At 44.1% G+C, this 26825-nt stretch overlaps 1 protein-coding gene and 1 pseudogene across 1 annotated transcript in view; one reads left to right on the top strand and one right to left on the bottom strand.

The window, feature by feature from the left end:
- Positions 1-26825, top strand: part of LOC147893199 (Transducin family protein / WD-40 repeat family protein) — an 84266-nt gene that overhangs the window by 32224 nt on the left and 25217 nt on the right. Inside the window, exons 5-15 of the mRNA XM_087385535.1 lie at positions 2948-3084; positions 3486-3552; positions 5942-6131; positions 6404-6521; positions 9644-9719; positions 9899-10081; positions 10840-11000; positions 22544-22673; positions 23094-23289; positions 23446-23804; positions 23950-24071. Coding sequence (XP_087241661.1) covers positions 2948-3084; positions 3486-3552; positions 5942-6131; positions 6404-6521; positions 9644-9719; positions 9899-10081; positions 10840-11000; positions 22544-22673; positions 23094-23289; positions 23446-23804; positions 23950-24071 — 1739 coding nt within the window. The remainder of the gene's footprint in view (positions 1-2947; positions 3085-3485; positions 3553-5941; positions 6132-6403; positions 6522-9643; positions 9720-9898; positions 10082-10839; positions 11001-22543; positions 22674-23093; positions 23290-23445; positions 23805-23949; positions 24072-26825) is intronic.
- On the bottom strand, positions 19678-20335 carry LOC147893200 (caffeoyl-CoA O-methyltransferase pseudogene; annotated as a pseudogene).

The following is a 26825-nucleotide window of genomic DNA, read 5'->3' on the forward strand; positions in this document are numbered from 1 at the left end:
CTAACAGTGCTTATGGGCACCTAACTGTGCCTCTAGCACACACACATAGAACCCAAGGTGTGCCTGGGGCATACACCTTGAGATATCCCAACAAACCCCCCCTCAAGGGAATGCCTCAGGCTATGTCAAGGATACATCTAGTCACATAGTGTCTCAAGCCATCTCATGGTGGTCAAGGATAAATCTATGGCTAGGATCTCATGCTAGCAAGGGTTCCTAAGGGTGTGAGGCAAACAAAGGGATACATAAGACCCCCCAATGGTTATCTCCCTTGTATGTACATGCACACAATGTCTGCAGGAGGTACCATGGAGCTAAACACATACACATGGCCTACATCATATGGTGACGAGAGGTGTTTACAAAGAACACAATAGTTTATTCCATTCATTTTGGAGGACTATCCAGGCAGAGTACCTTGACTCAACATAAAAGAGAGATATGGAGCATATGTGGAGCTGGTTCAAAAAGCATAATCATCATAGGAGGCCTCATCTTGTGGAGGCACATCAACCGAAAGTAAATTGGCAGTTTCTGGTTTTGTAGTTGCTTCCTTCTTGGCCTTACAAAACTTTTCATGGTGATTGTTTTTGCCACAATATTTGCAAGGATTGATCTTGAAGCAATCTTTTGAGAGGTGATTGGTCTTCCCACAATGTTTGCAAGGTGAAAACTTGCCCATTTGAGTTTTTATGGCACAGGCTGTGTCATTGCCTCTCCGGAGTTCCTTGTGCCTTTCTTGTTCTTGAAGGGCAGTAATAAGACCTTCAAGAGTAGGATTAGGAAGATTTTTCAATGTGGTGACAACATGATCATAATCTTCAGGCATACTTTTGATCAATACTGCCATTGCATCATCCGTAGTGATTGGAGAGTTGATAGAAGCAAGTTGAGTCATGAGACTCCGCATGTGATTGACATGGGCAGCCAAGGGAGTGCCTCTAGCCATCTTCAATTCAAAGAAAGCAATCTTAAGTGACAATTTTGAGATGTGAGAGCTAGCACCAAAAAGAATATCAAGCTTTTGCCAAGCTTCAGAAGGAGACTCCATATCAGAAATGTGATGAATATAGTCATCTCCTAAGCCAAGAGCAATAATGCCATAGGCTTTCTCCTCTCTAGCAGGATCTCGTGCCGGGCGTGTAGGAGCTGAGGATTCTCCAGCATTAGAGGTTGTTGAAGAAGAAGTTGAAGCAAGTTTGACAAGCCCCCAGAGGTTTTCCCTCATCAATGCAAACTTAATTTTCATCTGCGATGTGTGAAAGCCTTTACCATTGAACTTATCAATATGCAAGAAGGTAGCCATGAGAGGGTCTAACCCAAAATGGGCAGTGTCTACTCTCTTACAAGGCTAGAAAAAGCTGAAAAGCTTCAAAGTATAAGCATTTGGTGTAGCAAAGATTTGTAACCAAATTCTATAAAAAATCATAGTGGAAATGATACTTCAACTTGCATGCTTCATAGAGGTGGCTAAATGAAAGTATTCCAAGCAAATCCAGGTATAGCAACCTAAAGGAAAGTTGTAGCCACAATTGTACTGATGCTATTCAATACTTTAAAATATCAGAAATGCCAAAGTAGCATCTAATGTAGCACCAAATTCACAACACTGTCAAAACTGTCCAAAATAGAGGCCTGATCTTGGAGGGCTTGTATCTCACTCTTCAAGGCAAAGAAAAGAGGGCTTTTTAGGTAGAAATAAAGCTGGTATACCAGAGAAGAGCCACTGAAGAGAAAAGTCGAAATGCCGCGTCATGTCACCATAGCCAAGAGCTTGATTGTTGACTGGTTTTTTCACGTTTGCTCCCTCCTTGGTGGACCATTTCACTTCAAATTTGGACAGGGGCTAGCTCATGTTGTTGTGCAAGCGTGGCTCAGAGGAATTTCGAAATGGTTGCTGCAACAAGTCGTATTGCACGAAATGGCGTCAGAAAGAAAGCGGTTGTTGCGCGGGTTTGAGGGCACCATTCCCTAATTGCTATGATGTGGGAGGTCGCCTATATGAAGGGTCTCTCCAGCCAGAAGGACTCTAGAAGAGGTCGCCTGTAGGAGGAGAATTCAGCCCTCCAAGTGGTTGGGCAGAAAGGGGCAAAATGGAGAGGAAGGTGGGGAAGAAGAAAAAGAAGAAGATGCCATGGCATAAATGGGCTCAAGGAGGATCATAGTGCTCTGATACCATGATGGAGAAGTGAAAGGAAAGCATGAAGCTGAACACGAAACAAGAGAATGCATATAGAATGAAGAAGGGTGAGGTCCATATGTAGGCACCTCTACATGAGCCACCAAGCTCCACAATCATCTCCTCAATCAGCTCCTAGAATCTCTCAATCAGTCTATGTGGCATCTACCACCACCTAACAGTGCTTATGGGCACCTAACTGTGCCTCTAGCACACACACATAGAACCCAAGGTGTGCCTGGGGCATACACCTTGAGATATCCCAACATCCATGTCTCTGCATGAGACGGCCATGAAACCCTTATGCTGAATCTCATTGTAACTTTCGGCACAAATATGGGGATGTGATAGTCTTCTGATTACCTATTTCAAAAAGCTACTGGAAAACTCCAAGGCTCCAGCACAAAGCCTTCTGCATATGTCTACCCAGGGGAGCACTGACCACAACTTTCATTTGAAGACATTGATTATACCCTTGTTGACAATCATTGGAGCTCTCTTGCAATTTACGTGAAACATTTTCTGCTTAAAGCCTTGAGTGGATTATCTATGTCCTACTAATCCAGGGAAATGAACTTATAAACCTGAATTGTAAATTTGGAACTGTTCTGTATTCATGAAGATGTCTTCAGTTGTCCTTTATTCTTCCTAGTTTCAAATTTGGTGCAACTCACTAGATAAGAACATTTTTCCAGTCTTTTATAAGACTAATTTTATATCAGTAATACTCATGATTGAATATTTGAGAGCTCTTCATGCATTTTGCAGGTAAAAGGAAAAGGTGGTGGGTTCATCAACAATCTCAGTGTTACATGTGTTCGGAGTGGGCAAAGTAAGCCCTTTCGTATTTTGCAAAAGCCTGAAAGGACTCCTATGCGAGCACTTCGAACATCTCCTTCTGGAAGGTTCCATTGGGTTTTTTAAATTTGCAGCAAATTTGATCTGCTAGAGCATAGTCCATTCTGCGACTTTATATGATCTGTCAAGTTCTTAATGAATGTATCCATGAGGAACATATGAGTACCATGGCCATGACTTATGTCCTGTCATGTGAAGCCAATTCACATAAACTTCATGTACACGCGTTCATGCAGGCTCTCCACATTTTAGTGTAGGGTGGTCATGAAGCTATAACGCATTGTAGAGCCAGTGTTTCATTTCACTATCATGTAGACGTGCATGGTACAGATTTGACTTTGATGAAATGATGGAAAGAACTAAAGACATATACTTTTTCCTCCAGCTGTAAGTGCTTTCTTGCTTTCACATTGCCTTTTTCAACTCTGAACATACGTTTTTCTTGTAGGTATTTGTTAATTCTGTTTCGTGAGGCTCCTGCTGAGGTCTGGGCCATGACGAAAAATCCTCAAATGGTACTTTTCTAGAGCCTAGGCTTTTATTCAAAAATAATGAGGTGAGCTGATGGTAGTAACTTTAGTTGTCTGATCAAAGTTGATTGATTTCATAGACATCAAATGTGTAGACTTTCACCCACCCTCCTACCCTCATATACACGCACGCACACACGCACATGTAGATGTATTTGTGCATGTGTGCCCATGTGTAATACAACTGAACCCCCCTCACCAAACACATGCGTGCACCTGCACAAATGTGCACACCTATTTGTGAATGCATGCTTGTGTATAGGTATGTAAAAATATAGATACGTAAACACCACTGCACCCCCCTTGTCAAACACACATGTGCACCTGACTTGCACATCCATGTATTTGTTTGTTTGTGTGTGTGTGCGCTGCCATGTTCCAAGTAAAGTCTGGCTGCATGCTCTGCGTCCTAGCCACAATCCGGAGGGCCCCCTCCCAAATCCTTTCTGCTACCGGGCAGCTTCACAACACGCATCTGCTTCAACCATGAAGCGAGGGGCAATCCCCATGGGCCATATGTGAAAGGTGCAGCGGATTTGTGAACTGCAAACTGAGAGTAAAAACAGCAAACTCACAAAGTAGGAAATGTGATGGAGAGAGAGACACTTCAATATTTGAAATCCGGCGCAAGAATTTGCATTGAAGCTAAGAAAAAACCAATGGTACAAGATGAAGAAAGAAGGCAGGGGAGGGGCCTATAAATAGGGCCCCAATCTTGCAGTCGGCCTGCTTTAAAAGGCTTTATTTATAAGGCTTACAACTTATCAAATTGTACAAGGGTCAATCCTTGCAGGCCAACTTGAGTCGACCCGAGGTTGTCCCTAACCCGATCCAACAACGTCGGGCCTGGTTGAGTTAACCCGACTAGGTTGCCCCCAAGCCAGATTCATCCTCTAAGTGGCATGATTGAGGGTCAGACGGACCCCTCAGGCACCCCAAAACAGCTCTGTACCTGGTTGTCTATTGGCCGAGCTCATGTGGTCCCCTAGCGAAGCAATTGCCCTGGTGTACGGGTCCATCGTCCTCCTATCCTACATTGATCTATCTGGCGGGCACACCCTGAAAGAAGCCCTCACTCATACTGCAGATTTTTGAATAGCAAACTGAGAGCAATGACAAACTCACCAAGCAGAAAATGGGATGAGGGAGAGACACTTTGACACCCGAGATCAGAAGAAATAATGTGCACTGAAGCTAAGAAAAAACCAGTACTACAAGATGAAGAAAGAGGATAGGGGAGGGGCCTATAAATAGGACCTTAACCCTACAGTCGGCCTGCTTTTGCAGGCCGACCTAGGTTGGCCCACAGGTCGGCCTAACCCAGCAGATTGGCTGATTTCGGAGGGGCCAGATTTAATAGGGTCCTATTATCAAATACAGAGAGAAGGCAGGAAGTTGAGAATGAACTTTGAAAAGATGGCTTGAAGCAATAAGAGCAAGAAAGCATTGGAACAATAGAAAGCCATTGGCAATTCGGGTGGAGTGTTGTTGGGCCCATAAGAAAACAAGGGCAAGTAGGGGATTTTCAAGTGGAAGAGAGAGGACTGAAAGAGCATTGAAAGGGAAAGAGGACAACAATTTTTTTGAGAATACATAGTTTGTTGTTGCATAAGACCAAAGTGGTTTACAGAATCCCCAAGGGAGATACTACCATTGAGGATTACAACTGAAAACATATAGTACTGGTTTTCCATCCCTCATGTGTACAACCCCATGAAATCAGTGACATTGGGATGGATGACTATCAGTATTTGGATAAACTCCGATTGAGGCTCAGCCAGTCCTAGTTGGGGGGGAACTGGCATGAAAAAGGAACTGATCTCATATCTGGCTGTGGTCACATAATGGGATGGAAGATTTTAAAAAAATGAAAAAAGGTAGAAGGTGGCACCAGGGGATTTCAAACTTACAAAGGATAAAAAGAGGAAAAGAAAGGGTTGTGAAAATTGAAGGACTGCAGAAAGGAGGAAATAAAAGATCAGCATAAGCAGCCAAATAGAAAATGAGCCAAAACAAAGCATGGAACAAACCAATGAAAGAGGAGGGGACCAACGGGGTGAATGAACAGACTGGATAAAAGAAGAGAATTAATGAAAGTGAAGCACAAGAAGGAATGATAAAAGTTGTAAATGGCTGAAGGTATGAACGGGTCCTTTTGGTGGATGTGAAAGGGAAGTAGTATAAATTATTAGAATACTTAATACCAGGCATGGCAAGGGTTTCGTGATGTATACTGCTGCTTGTAAGGACAATGAATAATCTTATTCCTTTGATACAGAAACAGGAAACTTGTTATTTGTTATTTTTTTGTTCTGTCGTTAATGAATTTTGATGTTAGCATTGCGATATGCTAATCTTCATGTTCTGAATACAGCTCCGTTCATTGGCCCTTCCTTTCACTGTGATGGAGTGGGCGTTGCCACCTGCGCCCAAGGCCAGCATTGCTTCACAACATTCATCATCAACTTGGCGAACTTCACTTTTTTACAAGGAACGGCCTACCATAGCTTCCACCGTAGCAGCTGCGAATGCTCCTGTCGTATCTTCACTAGCATCTGATTCAAGTACACCTTACACCATGTGCCTGAAGATGTTTTCAACATTTCCAAACTATGTCAATGGTTTTGGATCTTGGGTTTATATTTCTGTGTTTCTTGTATTGGTTTGTGCCATCTGTTTGGACCATTGATAGCAAAGTACTTGGTTGTGGTTTAATTTGATATGGCTACTCTTGTGTGAAGCAGGATAAGATCTTGTGATTTTACAGCATTTTCTTATCTCTTTGGCTCAAACTATATGGGCATTTGTCAAGCCTTCTGTTTGCTTCATACTGCAGGCTCTGGACAAAATGCAGAAATTTCTCAAGATGAGACTGCAGAAAGTTTTGCATTTGCGCTTGTAAACGGATCACTTGGAGTGTTTGAACTGCGTGGGAGGCGGGTCCGTGATTTCAGGTCTGTGCCAAAGTTAGGTTGATTTTGGTGTATGGGTGCCATTGCTTTGTTTGTACAAGTGAGGGTGGCCTGTGCTCTTAAGGGTTTCAACAGTTTACACTTTTGGGCAGATACTGACGTTAGATGGCTGCTTCATGACGTTATGTACGTGCTCTTGGCATGATCCCAACTACCATGTGCATTATGAAGTGTACTCAATGAATCCAATTTGTGGTCTCTGACATGAAGCATCATACATTTGCATCAATGTATTTACAAGTGAGGCATTAGCTGGATATATATAGTCCTCAACCCTGGTTGTTACCCTTTTTTTCTTTTTTCTTTCTACTGCAACCTCATTATGTGAGCATCATTTTGATGGGCTGCCAGAGGTTTATTCTTGTAGGGATTCGTAGAACATTTAGTTTGATATGCCACATTTTTCTCATCTTCATTGTATCATGGCACCTACACGAGATGAGATGACTGGCAGCATATTTTAGCTCAGTTTGTTCAAACAGTCGAGAGAAGCGCTTAGGCTCTTTTACAGGCGCTTCATATATTGTGTATATTGTTTGGTGTTGCAGACCCTTGGGCGTGGAAAAACTCAACAATACATCATTCTTTAATACAAAGTGGCAGAAGAAGCTCTAAATAAAGGGCTTCTGTATTTTGCTATGTGCGGATTTGAATAGGCTTTTGGTATAGTCGCTAAATTGAGTTATGGTGTAGACTGATCATTTTAAAGGTTGGAAAGGAACTAAGCAAGGCGACGTCAAGGCCATGTGAGAAGGTTAGCCAAGAGCAAAGTAGGGATGCTCAACGTTTTCTCATACACCACCCAATCCACGCGCCCCCCACCCCTTGGCTCAGTACCTTGCAATAGCTAGTATGATGACAAGTGTAAGGCTTTACGCCGACAACTCCGACTTGAAACCAAGCATCATGTTACAGGCAAAGACGATACATGAGTACTGTTGTCTGGTTCACCAGAAGAAGCAGACTTTTGTTTGCCGGAATGAGGAGACTGCTAGCGGAGGTTGCTTGAGCAACACCTAGCACTACTATGCACGCACACTATATGATGTACGTAACTAGCAACACCTCATCTCTCACATGTACCATGTCCAGCTTCATGCACACTTTTCACTGCAAGTGGTGTCAAACTCGAAGCCCTGAAGCCTTACAACAGCCGAGCGAAAGATCATGAGGGCATACACACTGAATTCATTGCATATGGGATAAATATCATGGCCCTGATCTTAGCAAAGCTCTTCAACGAAGAACTTTGTACATGCTTCCCACACACTTGGACATGACCCTTAACACCATCACTCCCATGTACAAGGCAAGAGATTCCATGAGCTCGGAAAACTACAGGACCATTATGATTGGACATGTTATGTCCAAGATCTATGCATCAGTACATGACATAGAAGTTAGCTTGGTTGCAGAGCTTTGGGGATTCAGAGCCATGGGATAGGCAGGCTTTTGGGTAGATTACTATTCTTACACTCAGCAGGGTTCATCAAGGAGGCCAAGGCACGGAGACAAAGGGTCTATTGCAGCGTTTTGGATTTGCACAAGGCTTTTGGCACAGTTGCGAGAGCCCGATTCATCAGACGTCTACAGGAGTTGGGATACGATCAGGAGATCACTTGGGCAATCATGGCACTTTATGAGAGAGTCTCAGGTAGGGTTCGGACAGGTGCAAGGTGGACAGAGGAGATCATGAGCACTGTTGGGGGGTCAAACAAGGTTGTCCATTATCACCAACCTTGTTCAGGATGTACATAGATGAGCTTGAGACCTTTATTGGAATCAAGGAGGGCTTGATTGCTCTCTTGCTAGATCTTTACTTCAAATTCTTCTATATGCAGATGAGTGGTCTTACTATCTTCTTGAGCTGAGGCTCTCCAACGACACTTAGATGCTCTTCATACCTTCTATGAGACACATGACTCGAAGGTCAACCTTGGTAAAACCAAGGCCGTGATTTTCAACACATCCTGAGCAGCCATGGATGGATTGCCAATAGAGGTGGTTGCATCCTACCCATACTAGGGATTCTCTCTTGCTCGATCTTCACGATGAGACCAGCCTCACACCGTCTTTGTATTGAGAGTGGTCAAGCGGAGGGCATACCTAGAGAGGGCCACATCTGCACCTTGTGCGAGTCTTAGGAGATTGAGTCAAAGGAGCATTTTGCTTTCTGATGCCCTATGCACTATGAGATTAGAGGTCGCTATCACTACTTTAGAGATGGTTTTGGATTCCTACGCAATTTCCTGTCCTACCCAGGTCAAAGATGCTTGGCGGCCTTCGTCCATGAGGCTTTCCGACATAGGGAGGGTTTGCTCAGGGCACGCAAGGGAGATCAAGACACACAATAGGACCCACGGAGGCGGTGGGCACTAGGGCCCAAGCCAGAGTTACAGACGCGTCAAACTCGTCAGCGCACTGAGGCATAGATCACATTAGGGGACCTTCCTTCCATGCTCATTAGATCGGAGGCACGACCCACAGGAGTGACAGTGGCACTTGTTCGTTGTAGGGCTATAGCTAGGAAAGCACAACGGACCACACGAGTTGACAGTCGCCAGCGCTCTGTCACAGGTGCTATGCCACCACAAAAACCTCGCACATAGACGCCCCCCTCCCACGGTTGACACCCCCACCGACTCCCACTTTATGAGCTCAAAGAGTTCTCTCTCTATGCATCGATGCCGTTATGATCAGGATTACGTTCATCGTGGGTGTTGATGCTTGCTTAGTGGCTCCACCCTTCAGCTCATTGTATCAGTTTCTTTTAGTATCATAGACCTTTGGTCTTTCAAATACTTTTAAAACAAATTTTCTCTCTTTATTTTCTTGTCCTCCCTCTTTTCTTGGGAAGGTTATAGATGATTCTATTCATAAGGAAATGTTAAGGTGCGTGGCCTATATCTCCTTAGTCTGGAGGTGGTTTGGCTTTGCTTTGCTTTTATTCTGTCCTTGCTATCTCCGTTTGTCTTGGCTAGTTCGGGACGTTTTTGATGTAAAATCATGAGATTTACTGTGAGGAAACATCTGTAATTTCATTGGTTCATGCTATAAATGTGGTTGATTCTGACATTAGTTTTTGCACTGATACTTTAATGCAGACCCAAATGGCCCTCAGCATCATTTGTTTCAGCAGATGTCTTGGTGACAGCTATGGCATATCGTATGCCCCATGTGGTAAACAATTACAATTTAGCATGAAATTATTACTTTTGTCGTGCGTAATTTAACCATGCACATGACTGAGTAAAATGTACATTGACTGACAAGAATTTTATGGTTCTAGTTGACTGTCAGCCACTTTCATTAAATGACAGGATTATTTATTTGGAATGAATAATGTTGTGCTAGCACAGGTGATGGGTGATCGCTCTGGCAATATTCGATGGTGGGATGTGACGTCAGGACTTTCTTCAACTTTCAATAGTCATCGTGGAGGGATTCGGAGGATAAAATTTGCTCCAGTTGTATTGGGAGATCAAACAAGAGGGCGTGTGGCTGTCCTTTTCAATGATCATACATTTGCGATATATGACCTTGTAAGTTTCCATCTTGTGTCAATGTTTGCAGCTCAAATGTGTGCAAACTCTTACTGAGATAATCACCCCATGTAGTTTGTCTGCCAACCTAGGTTTGCAAGAATAAATATTTTGTTTGCAGCTCAAATGTGTGTAAAATCGTACTGAGATAAGCACCCCATGTGGTGTGTCTGCCAAACTAGGTTTGTAAGAACAAACACGGCTTCTGGGTAAAATAAAAAACTCTGTGATCGTGGTTGAACGCGAAAGTATTGCATAGGAGTGACATTTCTTCATGGTTCTATTTCTTATCAAATTTGCCCTTGATTTTCATTGGAGTGGCAAACTTCACTTGTTAGCCTGTATGTAATGCTTACTTGACTGGACATGTCTTGCAAAAGAGTTTGTTTCTCTTCCTGAGTTCTGACAACTGGATGAGGCTGTTTTGGCCTGTGGTGGTATTGAGGAAAATCTTTTGTTCAATGACAAAAATAAAAATTTGAAAAAATAAACGCGAACATTCATTTTTTGTGGAACTGTGATCTATAATATTTTTAGGTAACGAAACTTAGTTGAAAAGGAATTGCGAGTTTGTTTAGGGACTGAAGACTTTAAATGTGTGCTTTATACACACCACGTACCATACACTTTTATCTTTAATATGCACGTATTGTGGTGGCAATAGTATACGGAAGAAACAGGAATACCAATAAAAAGACTGGTAATATTTTCTATGTTTGGATGGATGAGTGAGACTTGCTACTTGGTTTGCTTTGCAGAATACGCAAGATCCTCTGACAAATGCCATGGTTCAGCCACAGCTTGGAGGAATACTGGTTTTAGAGCTTGACTGGTTTCCTTTACGCTTTGAAGAAAAAGAATCTCTGCTGTTGTGTATTGCTGGAGCTGATGGAAGTTTTCGTCTTCTTGAGGTTAATACGTATGTGCTTTTGTTGAAAAACTTATTTGGCATACTATATTATGGCTGCTTTTCTTTTTGGAGGTGGATAGGAAAAAAAAGTGTGTCAAATATTGGAGAAAATCAGAGCGTGGGGTAAAAGCCAAGGCTTAACTAAGCATGTTACGATGCCATCTCATGCCTTTATCTTTAAAAGCAGAGAGTATGCCACAGTTCTAAAGTCTGTTGATCTTGGATAGTGATGCAGTAGCAACTCTAGAGGTTTTGGTCCTTTTTGACCATTGGTTTTACAGGTGAATAAGGTCTGGACCTTACATCATCCTTGAAGACCACCTTTCCAAGGGTGCCGGTTTTTTGCCAAAAGGAATCTGCTCTTTTACACATTAATGTACAAAATATTTATTATAAGAGGCAGACGGCTGCATTCAAGTGTTTCCTGTGATCATTCTCCTTCTGTCTGAAGATTTGATGAAAGAAAGTCTTAACCATCTTTCTATATCCCAAAGAAAAACGCCCCATGATCTGTTTAAAAGTGCTAGGGCATTAGTAAACTGAATCGTACCACAAGGTACTCATAAAGCCCACAGGATGTACCAAAACTGATCTTGTACATGTCTTCTGGAAAATCCTTGGTTTGATGACACTTGAGATCAAATTTGCTAGAGACATTCGTCCCTTGGGACAATCTAGTTATCATCAATTCTTGGAATCCAGAATTTGTTTTTGATTGCGATCTTGTTCAGGCCTGTATAGTCTGGAAGCACATGTTGACAATAGGGGGAACCAGTAAGTCCAGTACGCCCTCCATCAGGCAAATCATATACTGCTGCCTGCTTGAAGGTTCCATCTTGCTGTTCTTGGCTCACTCTACATTGTGGATGGCTAGGTGGGGAATTTTCTGGAATGATGGTGATGTATTGCTCTTTTGGATGTTCAGAGGGATGCTTTTTTTGGAAATTCTTTGAGAGTGATTGTCATCTTGGTTTAAAAAGTCGATTTGTTCAAGGTGAAGGCTGTGAAATTGTAGGTTCCTTTGTTGTTTAAAAGAAAATCTAGTAAGAGCAAACATAAGTTGAAGGTTTGTGGTTGCTGAAATTGTAGGTTCCTTCGTTGTTTAAAATAAAATCTAGTAAGAGCAAACATAAGTTCGAGGTTTTTTTGCCGCTGATGCCCTGCTCTGCGCAAGTCCAGGCTGCTTCCCAGGCCGTCCTGGATCGAAGCAAGACCTTGCCGTGTAGGACTTTCTGTCACCGTCTTCCCTTGCTCCTCTCTACCCTTTGCACCTCTTTTGCTTCTGCGCTTCCAGTGTAGCTAGCATCCTGCAGCTTTGCAACAAAAGAGTCCCGTTGTTGTGGTTCGCCAACCATGTAAGATCACTCCTAGGAACAGAGGAGTTGGGATCTGTGATTGTTGAGGTGTGGGAAGAGATTGGCTGATTGGAGCTGTGGGAAGAGAGGGGTTGATTGGAGCTTAACAAATCAAAGACCAGCGTGGGAAGAGAGAGGTTGATTGGAGCTGCACAGGTTTTGGGGTATTGAAAACCTCAACCTTTGAGCTTGTGCGTCTGTGGGAAGGATGGGTTGAATTTGTTGGAATATTGAATACACAAATCTGTGTGCAAGTGAGTGAGCAGCTTATTTGGAATTGTAGAGTGTGAGGTTGCTGCTCGTGAGGAAAAGAAAGGGAGTGCAAGGATTTTTCTAGGTGTGGAGGGAGCAGGATGGGATGCTTGTTTGGGCAGGGAGGACTGAGATGCTGGTGGCTTGGGGAGAAGAATTGACAGTCACTAGTGTAACAACAGACCTTGTTGGATCTTCCATCAGGGAGGAAGTTCACAAAGAGCCCCTCTGGCTAGACCAAGTCACAAAAAGATCACGATCCTTGATGTTAAAATAGGAAGCTGTTGACCCGATATCTCTGTACTGCTTGAGTGTGCAACGTCCCTATTGGGTGGTACGTCGATCTAGGCTCCTTCCCTTCTACTGGTTAAAATAGGAAGCTGCTCCTTCTTCAACAATTGCATCATGAGTGTGAAGCGCTATTGTCAAGAAAGCTATCCAATGGGAACAATCATCCGTCCGACAAAAGAACCATGAATGATGATCTTAAAAAGCTATGTTGCTTGCACCACTTAAGCTCAAGAACTTGCCACAAAGTAAGCCTCAACCATACATCAGTGTCAAGAGAATTGCCTCAGGCTAGCTAGTGATCTGCTGCTCTACTCCAGTGCAGGCTCCCCCCCCTCCTTGGAGCCTCGATCAAGACACCATTGGGAGAGGGGACTGCCCTGCTGCTCCAGTGCAAGCCCCCCTGCCCCCGCCCCCCCTCTCTTCCTCCCTTTGTAGCCTCGATGAGGATAGACCTCCCCCCACAAGCAAACAGTAGCAAGAGTCTCAGACCCTTGGTTGAGCCATCTAGGTGTTAGAATTATGGATAAATTCTAGGTAGTGACCAATGTAAAGTCGAATAAGTGGGTTAGGGGCACTTTTCCCTCATTTAGAGGTTTCCCCCCCTAACCACAGTTAGTTCACTAACTACGGTTAGTGAAGGGTAAGGTTTGTCACTTAGACAAGGCCTTATCCCCCCTTTGTATTGCTTTACTTCATTCTATTGCATATTCGACGTTCAGCTCTCACTCTCTTGCTTCCTGCTCTCTCTCCCATTTCTATCATTTGGTATCAGAGCAGCTAGAGCTCCCAAATCTTCTCTCACCCACAAGCTTCAGCTCAAGCGTGAGAAGCTACCTACCTGCGAATCATTCCGCATAGCCATAGTTGGCTGTTCTGTACAGTGCAATCCTCCGTATACCCAGCGCCAATCTGCTCGTGTCCGTACAAGTGCTGTTGTCCGTAATGCAGAGCAACGTTGCAGTGATCCATACACTGCAGTACAGCGCCGTACGCGCGCTATCTTGTGGCCGTACAATCGTACAGATGTACAGGTATCTGCACCGTACCACCTGCTTCTCTTGGCCGTACAATCATATAGACGTACGGTGGTCTTGCGTTGTACCACTTGCTTCTGTTGTCCGTACAACTCTACCGTACAATCGTATGAACACTTCTGTGAGTCGCTCGTATAGTTGAGCAGAGCCATCCGTACAACCTACGCAGGCATCCGTACAACCTACGCAAGCGTGCGTACAAATCACGAAGGCGTCCGTACACAGTGCATCAGCCATCCGTACAGCTCTTTGTGCAGCTGTCCGTACACTTCTGGTCCCGGCTTCAAGGTGCTCCTTTGGGGTTGCAGCTCCGTACCATTTGCACGTTACTCTTGTAGGTGACAGACACAGAGTGCATTTTGGGGCTCTTTTGTTTGCGTATGCACACAGGTGCATTTTGCAGGGAGCCATTGTTTGGCTGCGGATTCAAGCAGGTGCATTTGGGATTGTGGGTGTGCTCATTTGCACACATTGGCAGCAGAATTTGGTTCTTTTGCAGATAAATTGCAATTTGGGGCTTTCAGTCAATTTGCCCCTTTTAGAGTTGCAATTTCTTGCAAAAAATTGGGGCTTTTTGCTTTACACTGCAATTTATTGCATTTTTGGGGCTTTCAGTCAATTTGCCCTCTTTTGGATGCAATTTCCTTGAAGAAATTGGGGCTTTTGGCATTCTGATGCAATTTGGCAGTGTACAAGCATTTTGGGACTGTTGCAAGCAATTTTGGATTCATTTTGAGTGACATTGCAGACATTGGCAAATTTTGCAGAGTTTTTTGGCAGATTGAGAGCATTTGCATGATAATTGAAGTGCATTTTGAGCCTTTGATAGGCTGTGACAGTATTTGTCACTGTGGGCAGATCTTTCTTTGCAGATTTCACTTGTGCACTTTACATCCGAGGAAGGGATTTTACTTGGTTAGTTTGCTGTATTTTTTTGAGATTATTTGTTGAAAATGGCTCAGAACAACCCCAATGAGGTGTTCGGAGTTCTCACACAGGAGGATAAGTTGGATGGCACCAACTACTCCTTGTGGAGTTTCATGGTTCGCAATATCTTGGTTGGTAGACATCTTTGGAATTATGTCAGTGGAGATGAAGCAAGACCAGATACAACGACTACACCTGTCACTCCTACAGCTGGAGGTAGGGGTAGAGGTGCAAATGCAGCACAAGTAGTTGGAGCAGCCGCTCCAAGAGCTCCCACGGCTGAGCATAAAAGATGGGACTCTAGAGATGCTCTTTCAGTAATTTCTCTTTTTGTCAAGAGGTTCATTATACCTCATATTCGGTCATGCAAGACATCTATGGCAACTTGGGAGATACTAGAGAGTATGTTTGTTGAAAGAAATGATGCCAGGGTTTCCTTTTTAAAGCGAGAACTTTCCCATACACATATGGAGGAGGGAGATTCCATGAATTCTCACCTCACAAATCTTCAGGACTTGAGGGAACAATTGCTGAATATTGATGAAGTCATTCCGGATTCAAAGATGATCACCACCACTCTGAACTCTCTTCCAAAGTCTTATCTCGGTTTCCACACCTCGCTGAATTTGTCATTGAGGGGGGGCAGTAGTCCTCTCTCTTTTCACGAGTTGGTAGGACTTCTGTTGTAAGAGGAGCAAACTCACAGAAATATGGCAACCCGGGCTGGCGAGCATGCTATGCTGTCCAAGTTCAAGCCCAAGGGTAAAGGACAGCAAAAGCCACAAGCCAATCAGCCCACAAATCAGCATAAAGTTGATTCAGGACAGTCCTCTTAAAAGTCAAAGGGCGATACCAATAAGCAGAAAAAGAAGGGCATCTGTCATTATTGCAAGAAGCCATGTCATTATATTGGAGAATGCAAGAAGCGCATAGCCAAAGAGAAGAAAAGGGATTCCGGTATGGCTGTGTCAGATGCATCAGCTCCCTATTCTCATGATGGGGGAGATGTTGCAGCCAACTTTGTGCTTAATACTTAGTACTACTATTTTGCATTTTTTGCATTCTGCATTGGTGTGGATGCTCGTTTAGTAGCTCCACCCTCACAGCTCATTTGTACTAGGGTTTTCACAGTCTCATAGACCCATCAGTCTTTCGAAGACTTTAATAAACTTTCTCTCTCTCTCTCTCTCTCTCTCTCTCTCTCTCTCTCTCTCTCTGTGCCATCCTTACACTGAAGTCAAAAGATATGCGGATCAAGCTCCTTCAACAATCTTACAAGCTGAAGGGTACCAAAGAATGGATAGCTGAGGAGCTTATACAAGCTCAACTCAAGAATAAGGCAACCAAGTTAGCTAAAGTCAGGCTGCCAGAAAGGATGGAAAATGGGCAGTTTACTGTGAAGGTGTAGCTCTAATCAACGAGTTCATATCCAAACCAAAAGACTCTCAGTCTTAAATTGATGTATGGCTGATTACTCTTTCAGACTATTATATAGGTACTCTAAATAAATTGGGGGTTTCTTTTACACTCCTTGGGAGCTGCCATGTGCCCTCCCTAAAGTAGATGTACTAGAGGGTTTCTTGCTGTCCCATAGACGTGTTGGTCTCTAGTGGACTTTAATAGACTTTCGTTCTTTGTTTCTTTCCTTCCGGGCAGGCCACATGAATGAAATTCATCTTGTTATGACTGGGCTAAGTTGCACTTGCTATTTGCATCCCATCTTTTTCTCCCTCTCTCCCTCTCTCTCTCTCTCTCACTCTCTCGGACATGCAAGGGACACCGAAAGGGACGTGCAATGCAATGGAATTGCTGAAATTTGAGAATGAAAAGCTCAAGAAGGAGATGGCAGCCTTGCAAGCTATTATACAAGGGAAGCATGCTGAGTTCACACAGCAAATCACTAAAGGGAATGTAGATATGCTAGAATGGAAGAATGTGGTTAAGAAGGGTGCAGCAGCCCCCAAGAAAGAGATCATCTCTGAAGCTTTGGAGGAAGAGAAAAGAAGGAACAGCAAGGCTTTAAATGTCTTAGTCATAGGCTTAACAGTTGGAGACACCCCCATGTCAGATGCCAAGATTTTATTCACCAAAATGGGAGTCAACCTCACATGCGAGACAGCATGGAGGGTTGGTAAAGTTGAGGCCCCAACAAGACCCCTTATAATGAAACTCCAAACAACTATGGACAGGTCTTCTCTCATGAGTATGAGGGCAACCTTGAAGGGGACTAGATGATGACCTCACACTGCTGCAACAGGAACATTGGAGAGAGGGAATGGTTCGGGTTATGGCAGCAAGATACACAAGTAAATGGGCTGCCTATAGGGATGGAAAAGTGATTATCAGAGAGAGAGCAGACAAGGGAGAAAGGGAAGGAAGAGAAGAAGGAGAAACAGACAGCACATGACAGTGTCAGACCGAGGGGAAGAGGGCACAAGGGAGCTTGAAAATGGCGGTTTGGAACTGCAATGGCACCCTCTGGTCTGACCTTGGAGGTTTCCTTGGAGACATACAATGACAGGGACATAGTTTTCTATAGCGAGACACACGAGAGCCCAGAGAGAGGGCTGCCAACCGTGACAGGATACACATGGGAGTTTGCCCATGGGAGGGAATTGAGGAGGGATAGTGGAATACGAGGCTCTGGCGGTGTGGCTATCCTCTTCAAATCAGCTCTCAAGCCACTCCTTTCAATGGTTAGGAAAGAGGAACATGCATGACACATGTGGATTAGAGTTTAGATACCAGAGGCACGACCGATCTTCATTCCAGTGTGCTACTTTCCTCCGGATACATCATCCTATGCACGTGAGGTTGCCACAGAAGGGAACAGCCTATATGAGAGTATACATGATATCACAGAGTTCTCTAGACAGGGCGACACCCTCCTCCTTGGTGACTTCAATGCATGCACAGGGAACAACTAGGTGGGACTATTGGACTTTGCATCCGATTCCCTCATAGTACCAGAGTTAGATGCAGCTGAGCTCAGGATATTGAGACACTCAGCTCCACATGTGACAGGGTATGGGCGGCACCTACTTGCTATGGGAGTAGTATATGATCTGATCATATACAACGGCCTTCAAAGATGGCCATCATCCGGTGGACTCACTTGTTTCCCACATGCATGGAGGGGGGACAAGCACAGTGGACTACCTGATGGGCCCCCTTGCCTTCGCATCTCAGATTTGCGACGTTGTAGTACTCCCTCCCCCACTCGAGGCTGATCACTCATACTTGAAATAGAGAGTCCTCCATGCACCCACTCAGACTGATGTTCACTTTGACCGGACGCTCGATCCAGTTTACGTGAGTCACTTAGCTTGAGAGCTTTCGACCCTACACGGAGCGGAGGTAGACCTTGCTTAGGTTTCAGCCACTTTGGCTTTAGTGGTACACGAGGCTGCCATCGTATCTTTCCCTACGACTCGGCCCACACATGCCCAGCTGGGAAGATGCCTCATTTACCCTGGTACGATGATGAGTGTAAGGAGATGAGAGCTCACCTCACACACGAGTAGGCCGTGGGACACTTGACCTTATCTGAGGCACATCGCATCTTACGTCGGATGACATGACATAAGAAGCGGATTTTTCTCACCGGCAAGATTGATGAGGTGGTCAGATCTTTTCGAGGGGGAGACCCGACTATCAGTTGGGGACTCCTATCAGAGGGGAAACGGTCCATTCCCATCATGGACCTAGAGATTTGCACAGATATGCATGCTCCTTATACGACATCCGAGGCCAGATGCTACCAGATATGTTCTCTATGCCCAAACCCACTACTTGTCACGTGTTCACTGCGCAAAACGTGAGGAATGCCCTCCTTCGTCCACACAACCGGAGAGCACAAACCATGAGGAGCTACGTATAGAGCACTTCGCACATGGACAGGATATCTTGGCCCCGGTTCTAGTGTAGCTGTTCAACCATGCAATATGTCACGGATTTCCACCTACTTGGAGCACTACCACCATTGTACCGATACATAAGGCAAGGGATCCCATGGATACTGGGAACTACCGCACTCTCATGATTGGCCACACTCTGGCTAAGATTTATGGATCGATACTGGAGAGGGCAATTAGTAGTTATACAGAGGACCATGGACAACGGGCTCTTGGCCAGGCAAGCTTCCAAAGACAGCACTCCACACTGGACCATACTTTTACCCTGAGAGCCATCATTGAGGAGGCGAAGTCGAGATGCCAGAAGGTCTACACTTGCTTCGTGGACTTTCAAAAGGCTTTTGACACAGTCCTTCGCTCTCGTGCCTGATCAGGTGCCTGATCAGGCGACTACAGGAGCTACATCTTCCAAAGGTCATGATCTGGGGAGTGATGAGTCTATATGAGTCCGTAAGAGGGCGTCCGCGTACCTGGGGGGCTATCAGATTGGGTTGAGAGCACCATAGGGGTGAAGCAGGGTTGCCGCCTCTCACCGACTCTCTTCGGGCTATACATTGATGGATCACATCCTTTGTTGATCGCCTAGGAGGAGAGAGCTCCCTATTGGCTGATTTGATTGTACAGATACTACTATATGCAGATGACATAGTCCTCATTTCGTCCTCAGCCAAGGGTTTGCAGAAACACGTAGAGGCCTTGGAGAGGTTCTGCAGAGAGAGGGACCTGACAGTCAACCTTGGGAAAACCAAGGTTATGATCTTCAACACATCCCAAGCAATGCTTCATCAACATTGACGTAGACATAGTTTCACTTACTGTGGGGAGCTAGTGGAGATAGTGAAGTCCTACACGTACGTAGGGGCGATATTCATGGGACCAAGCTTCATGATGACCCATGCTGCCAGAGCGCGACTCATTTGAGGGAAGGGTGCCCTGGCCCGATTAGAGAGACAATGCTTCCAGGCGCATTTCCAAGATCCACCGACGAAGGGCTGGCTTTTTGACACTCTCGTGAGATTGAAAGCGTGTTGTCGTAGCCGATCAGCCCTTCCACCTTCACTAATTTGATCAGTCTCTCGTGGTAGTTTAGATAGTTATCCTTGTCTGCGTCCACGAACACGAAATCGAAGAAACCGATGTTTGCTTCCTGCAACCACCGGTAGTATGATGCCCGATTAAGGTAACTGGTAAACTTTGCCAAGCGGGTAACACAATTTAGTTTAACGGTGCAGAGGAGGAAGCATCATTCGTCTGCCCAATTTCAGGAAAACCGGTTTAGCCTGCTTACATCTTTCATGAGCTCCTCCAGCAGCGGGATACCCATTCCTTCCCTGAAGTCGATCTTGTGGTGTACTCCTGCTTTCTTCATGAAGGGGACGCCTAGCTCGTAGTTTTGTCTGTTGATATCCAAGGCAATGATCTACAGCGACGGTGTTCACAGGTTAGTTCGACGAACGATGGCCAATCTTGCGAGAATTCTGAAAATTTGGAAACCTACAACAACAAACGACCCTAATAACACTTTACGGTGGCAGGAGATCACGAACCTTTCCGTCTTCCGAAAGTGCCAAGATGATTCAGAGTAAGCCTTCAGTTCCCCATCAGATCATACAGGTAGAGTTCGCCATGATACCACTCCAGGTGGACACCCTCTTCTAGACTGTGACGTTTCTACACAGAGTTTGGGCCCTACCTCAGTGGAGATTACCGAGATTGGCACTAGAGTCATCCTAACACCTGACAGAGAGAGGCTCTAATATAGCATGGTATGCGTGAGTGTCCACATGGTTTGATAGCCATGGTATCTAGATGGATAGGCTCCCCCCCTTTCAGTACAGCATGGATGCACCATCGGAGCTCCTTCCATATGATGAGATTAACCGTATCATATGGTTAGACTTTCTCCAGCTTCACACATCTTAGGCGGGGGGGGGTGGATCAGGAGTTCCCCACCAAGACCCAGTTCTATCATGACCACTTTCTGAGGATATCGGAGCATGGTCTCATCATCAGGCCCTAGTACCTTGAGGATAGGAGAGTCTCGCATGCCTTCGGATTGCTATCGAACAGATACGAGTCTCGTCCCACCAGTTGCGGGTTGAGGTTGGGAGAGCGGCCGGCATACCTAGAGAGCAGCGGGTCTGTAGACTATGCACGATAGGGGAGGTCGAGACAGAGGAGCATTGTCTATGTGTTTGTCCGGCCTACTATGAGATCCGGGGGTGATACCACTGTCTCTTTCAGGAGGGGCTTAGCTTCGGACCACTCACACAGCTGATACATTTCCGTGACCAGGTTTGCATTGGGCTCTACCTGATTGGGATGCGGAGACACAGAGATTCCCTTGTGCGGTAGGCCAGAGATCAGCTACAATCGATGCCTTAAGACACCAAGCTAGACCGAGCGCAGACATGCACATCATTGATTCTTACGCATCCGAGCCAGCACCAGATGAGATCGAGGGGGAGGAGCTCGAGGAGACGAGAGCACTATGGATCAGCAGTGAGACCCGTCGCCATGATATGGCTGGACGAGAGACGCGGAGACCACACGCGACACGTGGGGTGACCAGAGCACGCACGATTGAGGTTCGACCAATCTCAGCTCTCCTCAGAGGGGACCGCCAGAGACGAGGAATTACTCTCGATGTAGCTCATCGGATACAAAGATTCAGGAGAGCGCACCCCCCGCCACCACGGGAGACAGTCCGATAGACACAAATATGTGAGCTTTTTGCATGACATCAAAGGGCCATCAAGGAGCCGGGCTATATAGAGCCTCCACATGTACTTGGAGCTTTGGTTCTGAGCAGTTGATTGTACTTTTTTCCTACTATATTTTGTACTGGTTGTACTAGTTTTTTGCATTCTTAGCACTTAGCACTCAGCAAGGGCCTTAGTGAGCCCTTTGCTTCAGCCCACAGTGGCTTGTATGGGCTACATATATCCTGTACCTTGTCTCACAAACCCGCGAGGTCTCCTGAAGACGTTAATACACCTTTCTTTCTTTTCTTTCTCTTCTTCTTCTTCTCCTTCTTCTCTCTCTCTCTCTTGCTACTTGCATCCCAGCTCTCTCTCTCTCTCTCTCTCCCCTTCTTCTCTCTCTCTGGGCAGGCCACATGAATGAAATTCATCTTGTTTTATAAGGTAGCAAACTTCAATTATGATGCTTATGATGATTGTTTGAGTGATTTTTGAGTGGGTAGCTTAGAGACAGCTACCTTCATTCGGCTGCATATGAGATGGCTCTTCATTAAATGGTTTGTTATGATAGGTTAGTGAACCTTTTTTGTAGCTTAAGAAACTTAGCCTCCATGTCCAGTTGGATAGAAAAGTTTATACTTTGGCAATGATAAGCTTTGTGAGGGGACGGGTTTTGGAAAACTTAAAACTTCTACTTTACGTTGGATGGAGTTCCATTGTGTCCAGGTGATCTTTTTGATTCATGTTTACTGGCACTGATAAGTTTTGTGAATGAGCTGTTGTCATTTCAAGGTGGTATATGCTCCCGTCCATGATGCGGAAACTAAGCGAGTGCTTACATTTATACATGCTTAGAGACAACTTGTCAATGTAGATCAATATCATCATCTGTATTGCATCATAAGTATCACTGTGAGATGTTGCTGACCCTTAGAAAAATGAAGAAAATTTATTGCACCACCTGTCCTCCCCTTGAGTAAACTTGTAGAAAATGTGGACATGATCTTAGACATCACTGGCTCTAGATGTTAGCAAGTGTGGATTTGATTATTAATTAGAAATATTTTTTGTTGGCAGCTCACCTGGAACCAAGCCCATACCTGGAACCAAGCCCATACGTGGACTACAGAGCAAGTCAGCTGCATTGGAGCGATTTCGGCCCATGCCATTATGTTCACCTGCTCTGCTCCCCTTGCCCCATGCTTTGGTAATTGCAAGCAATTGAGAACGGTCAAGTGGATGGTGGACTAGTTTGGAGCACTAAGATCTCTGCTTTAAAAAACATTATGAGAAAGCTTTCAGACATTTGTGGGTGAAAGGGACAATCCAAAGAATGAACAATCTTTTCATAAGTTTTGCAATTCCCTGATTGGTTTTGTTCTAATTGAATACTTGAAGAGTGTGGAGGTATGACAGGCATATCCTAGGATTGGGTTTCGCCCTCAAAGAGTGTGCATATCATAATTATGTAAAATAAATTGAAGTGTGTGGGTTAGAGACTGGTGCATTTGTGTTTATACTAGGTTTTGTGAGCATAAATGACTTCAGTTTTGATACTTTGATTCCCTTTGTATTTCTTGTTTACAAATATCATGAGACCCCCACTTCACATTTTGTCCTATTGCAGGCTTTACGCATGCTTCTGCAGCTGGGAGTGCAGCCTTCGTGGTTTACTGTCCACTTCGCGGAAAATCCAGGAGTCACTCTGAGTGGTCAAGGTGGAGATCTTCGTCATTATCTCTTGGAGACATCACTTCCAATTCTTGGAGAAACTGTTGTTGCTGAGCTCTTGCTTAAGGCACTGGAACCTTATCGAAAGGCTGGCAAGTGCTCCTATAATACAAGCATTTTCTATCTGCACAATGAATTTATATCAATTATCTGTGCATTTCAGAATTGAAACCATGAGGGATTGTTCTTATTAGGGCACCTTATTAAACCTTTTGCAAATGAAGCTGAAAGCTGCCAGTATTTTGCAGGACTGCTGCTAGATCTTGAGAGGGCCTGTTCATATGCTGCTTTGGCTTCTGAAAGTTGCACTTTGCGCTTTGCATTTGCCTCTGCCCACTTTGGAGATTATGCTGAAGCAGTGTTCTGGCTACAATTGCCTCGTGCCCTTGCTCTGTTGAGCAAAGGCTCAGGAGGGCCTGCATCTTTCTGGGAGGATACAGAAAGTGGCCTTCAGGAGGCAAGGAAACCATCGAAGTTCAGCATTGCGAATGATTCAGTGCCTATCAGGGAATTAAAGTCTGTACACTACGATAGCAAGTCTCCAAGTTCATCTAGTCATGGATGTACTGTGTTGCAGAATGAGCCATTCCTACCTCAATTGAGACTGGTAATTGTTGTAATGCAAAGAAAATGTATTTATCCTGTGTAACTTGAACATAGGCCTGTTGTTACTTTTTCTAGAGAGGAGAGGGGCCTGTGAGTTACGTGCATAGGGATGATGCTCACAACACTCATACAGGTTTTTGGTACAGCCATGCCAGGGTGTTGAAATAGTTCCCAATGATTTAGCAGCAGTCTCTGCTGCTGCTCTTGAACGCATCTCCTGGCATGAGAAGCTAGGAGGTCCTGAGGCTGTTCAAAAGCGTGTACATGAGTAAACACTTCACCTTTGAGTTGTTCCTTAATGTCTCTCAGTATCTTGTTTTGTGTTTAATTTGATGTGCACTAGCATTGCAGTGCACTGTCAAACTGCGTCACTTTTCCCTTCTTCTGTTCTACTGTCTTGCTTTGCTTTTAAAAAGGTAGGATGAAAAACTTTTGGGAATTTTTATCAATTCAATGCCTTTTCTTTTGAGGATGTTAAGCAGTTAAGCCTTGATCGCTTGGTAGTTTTGTATCTGTTAAGTAAATCCACATAGAATTATAGTTCTTGGCATGAGAGCTGATCCCCATCCACGCCCCGCCCCCCTTCTTGTCATGAGAGCTGATGCTTCACCCCTCAAGAATCTTTTCCTTTTTTTTACGACAATGGGATTATCCTTATTCATGTGGGTGGAGGACACTTATCCATACAACTTCCTAGAAGTGAAACCAAACAAGGTAAGTATATAAATCTGTATATTTCATATCGTCTTGTATAGATGCCAGTAGGATAAAAAATATGATTGAATCTTTACTACTCTTGTTATTTCTTAATAGAGCTTATAGAGGAGAGTTACACATCAGTTTATGTGGATGGTTATAGATCAATTGCCATAGAAAAACTCCTTTGTTATGCCCATAGAGCACCCAAAAAGGGATCCAAAGGTAGTGTTTCTGGAGTGAAGAAGCTTGTTGTCATAATTGAGACCACAAGTGCTCTAAATAAGCAAAAAACCATTCCATTTGAGGAGAATCCCAATGTCAAGGAGCAGCTTTTTCTACTAGGACCAACATCCACGAACACATGATGATCAACCAATACATGAGGATCAACGCTTGGAGGTGAGACAATTGTGTCTGAGGGTTTACAGCGTCTACCTCATGAGCACCCAGCCTCTACCTCATGAGCACGTTTAAGAGCTAAGGCTTCACCCCAAATTCTTTGCCTTTTTCTACATTTGTTTCGAGAATGTCATCCATTAGTTTTGTAGATCTGTCAGTTGTCTCATCAGTCCATGTGTTTGTGCATTTTTGTTTGTTTTGTATATTTTGGAGGTGATCTTCTCTGAGGTACTTGTTTAGTTTTGGTTTTCCCCTACCCTCTTATTTGATTATTTATTATTAGTTTTGAAGTTAAAATAAATAAATAAATAATTTGAATTAATGATGATAATTGTTTCCTTGTGTTTGCGTTGGTGTTTCATTTGTTTTCTTATAGCACATTGGTTTATCTTTGTTTTAGAGATTCCGCTGGCCTTTAGAAACCCAATATAGCTGCTTATGTTTGGGTACTGATGACGACATAAGTGTTGCTTTGCTTACATAAGTGTTGCTTTGCTTACCAAGTATGTCTTCCTTTTGTTTTTCAAAAAAAATTGCTACCTCTTTTTTCTGTTCTTTCGTTTTCTCTTTTATTTTCTGTGTAGATTTTGGACTTTAAAACAACAAAAATTTTTAAATTTGTATGATTGGATATATTCTAGTCGTACAAAGGTATATTGTTTTGGTGTATTAGCATTAGTGTTTCTTTTATTTTTGATATTTAACCTAATCTCTCTCTCTCTCCATGCACTTACACGTAAAAAAAGACGTGCACATATTGTGAACAAGGAATGGACTGATGCAATTGATTTTATCAAGCATCCTAGAAGAGCATGGAAAGGAATTAAACAAAGGTCAAATGACATTATGGGAGATTTTACAGAAACACAGATGCTGGAATATGCTCAACAGCTCTACACACATCCCAAGGCTCGGCCCATGGTGAGCATACCTCTCAGCAGTAATACTCAGGGTCTTTTCTCATTGAAAGATGTACAAGATGGCCTCAAGAAAATGGTAAATGGAAAGGCAGCAGACACTCTACACCTAGTGGCTGAACTCATTAAGTGGACCAATGAGCACACGCAAAGGCACATAGCAATGGCACTAAATCAGGCTTTGATGAATGGTTTCCCAACAGAATGGCAAGAGAATTGGATCAAACCAATCTACAAAGGGGGTGACCGCAATCAATTAACAAATTACAGAACAATTATGGTATGTTCCACTCTAGCCAAACTATATAGCACAATAGTAGAGGCAAAATTGAGTGCTTGGGCAGAGAAAGAAAATAAAAGAGCAATGGGACAAGCTGGTTTCAGACCAAAACACTGTACAGTGGATCACCTAGTCACTCTTCGAGTTTTGATGGAGGAAAGCCGCCTCAAGGGGAAGCCACTCTTCTGTTGTTTCATTGACTTTAAGAAGGCATTTGATACAGTGCCTAGGGATGTGCTATGGGAGAGAATGGAATGCATAGGGGTGCCCGAGGAAATAAGGTTTGCTGTCTTTAGACTTTATGAGAAAGTAAAATGTCAACTAAAATGTAAGGATGGGATGTCACAAGAGTTCTATAGTAATATGGGGGTAAAACAAGGATGTCCGCTCTCACCCACTTTGTTCGGCCTAAGCATTGATAGACTTGAGGAGTTGGTGAATGAAGAAGCATGTAAAGATGAGTTATACAGCCCTCATCTAGCAGGTCTCGTGATTTGGTTGCTTCTTTACGCAGATGATGTGGTTGTTTTCACTGATAGTGAAAGTAAGATGCAAAAAATGATGGATATCTTCAGCATATTTTGTGCAGAGAGTGGGATGGCTATTAATGTCAACAAAACTAAACTCATGATAGTCAAGACTATACAGCCAAGCAGCCCCCTCCAAATCTTATATAAAGGACAACCCATTGAGACAGTGCACTCATTCAAATACTTGGGTATTGAAA

This window comes from Dipteris shenzhenensis, chromosome 15 (assembly GCF_047967505.1).
Source record: "Dipteris shenzhenensis isolate YYH24624 ecotype China chromosome 15, Dip_SZ_1.0, whole genome shotgun sequence".
NCBI lineage: Eukaryota > Viridiplantae > Streptophyta > Polypodiopsida > Gleicheniales > Dipteridaceae > Dipteris > Dipteris shenzhenensis.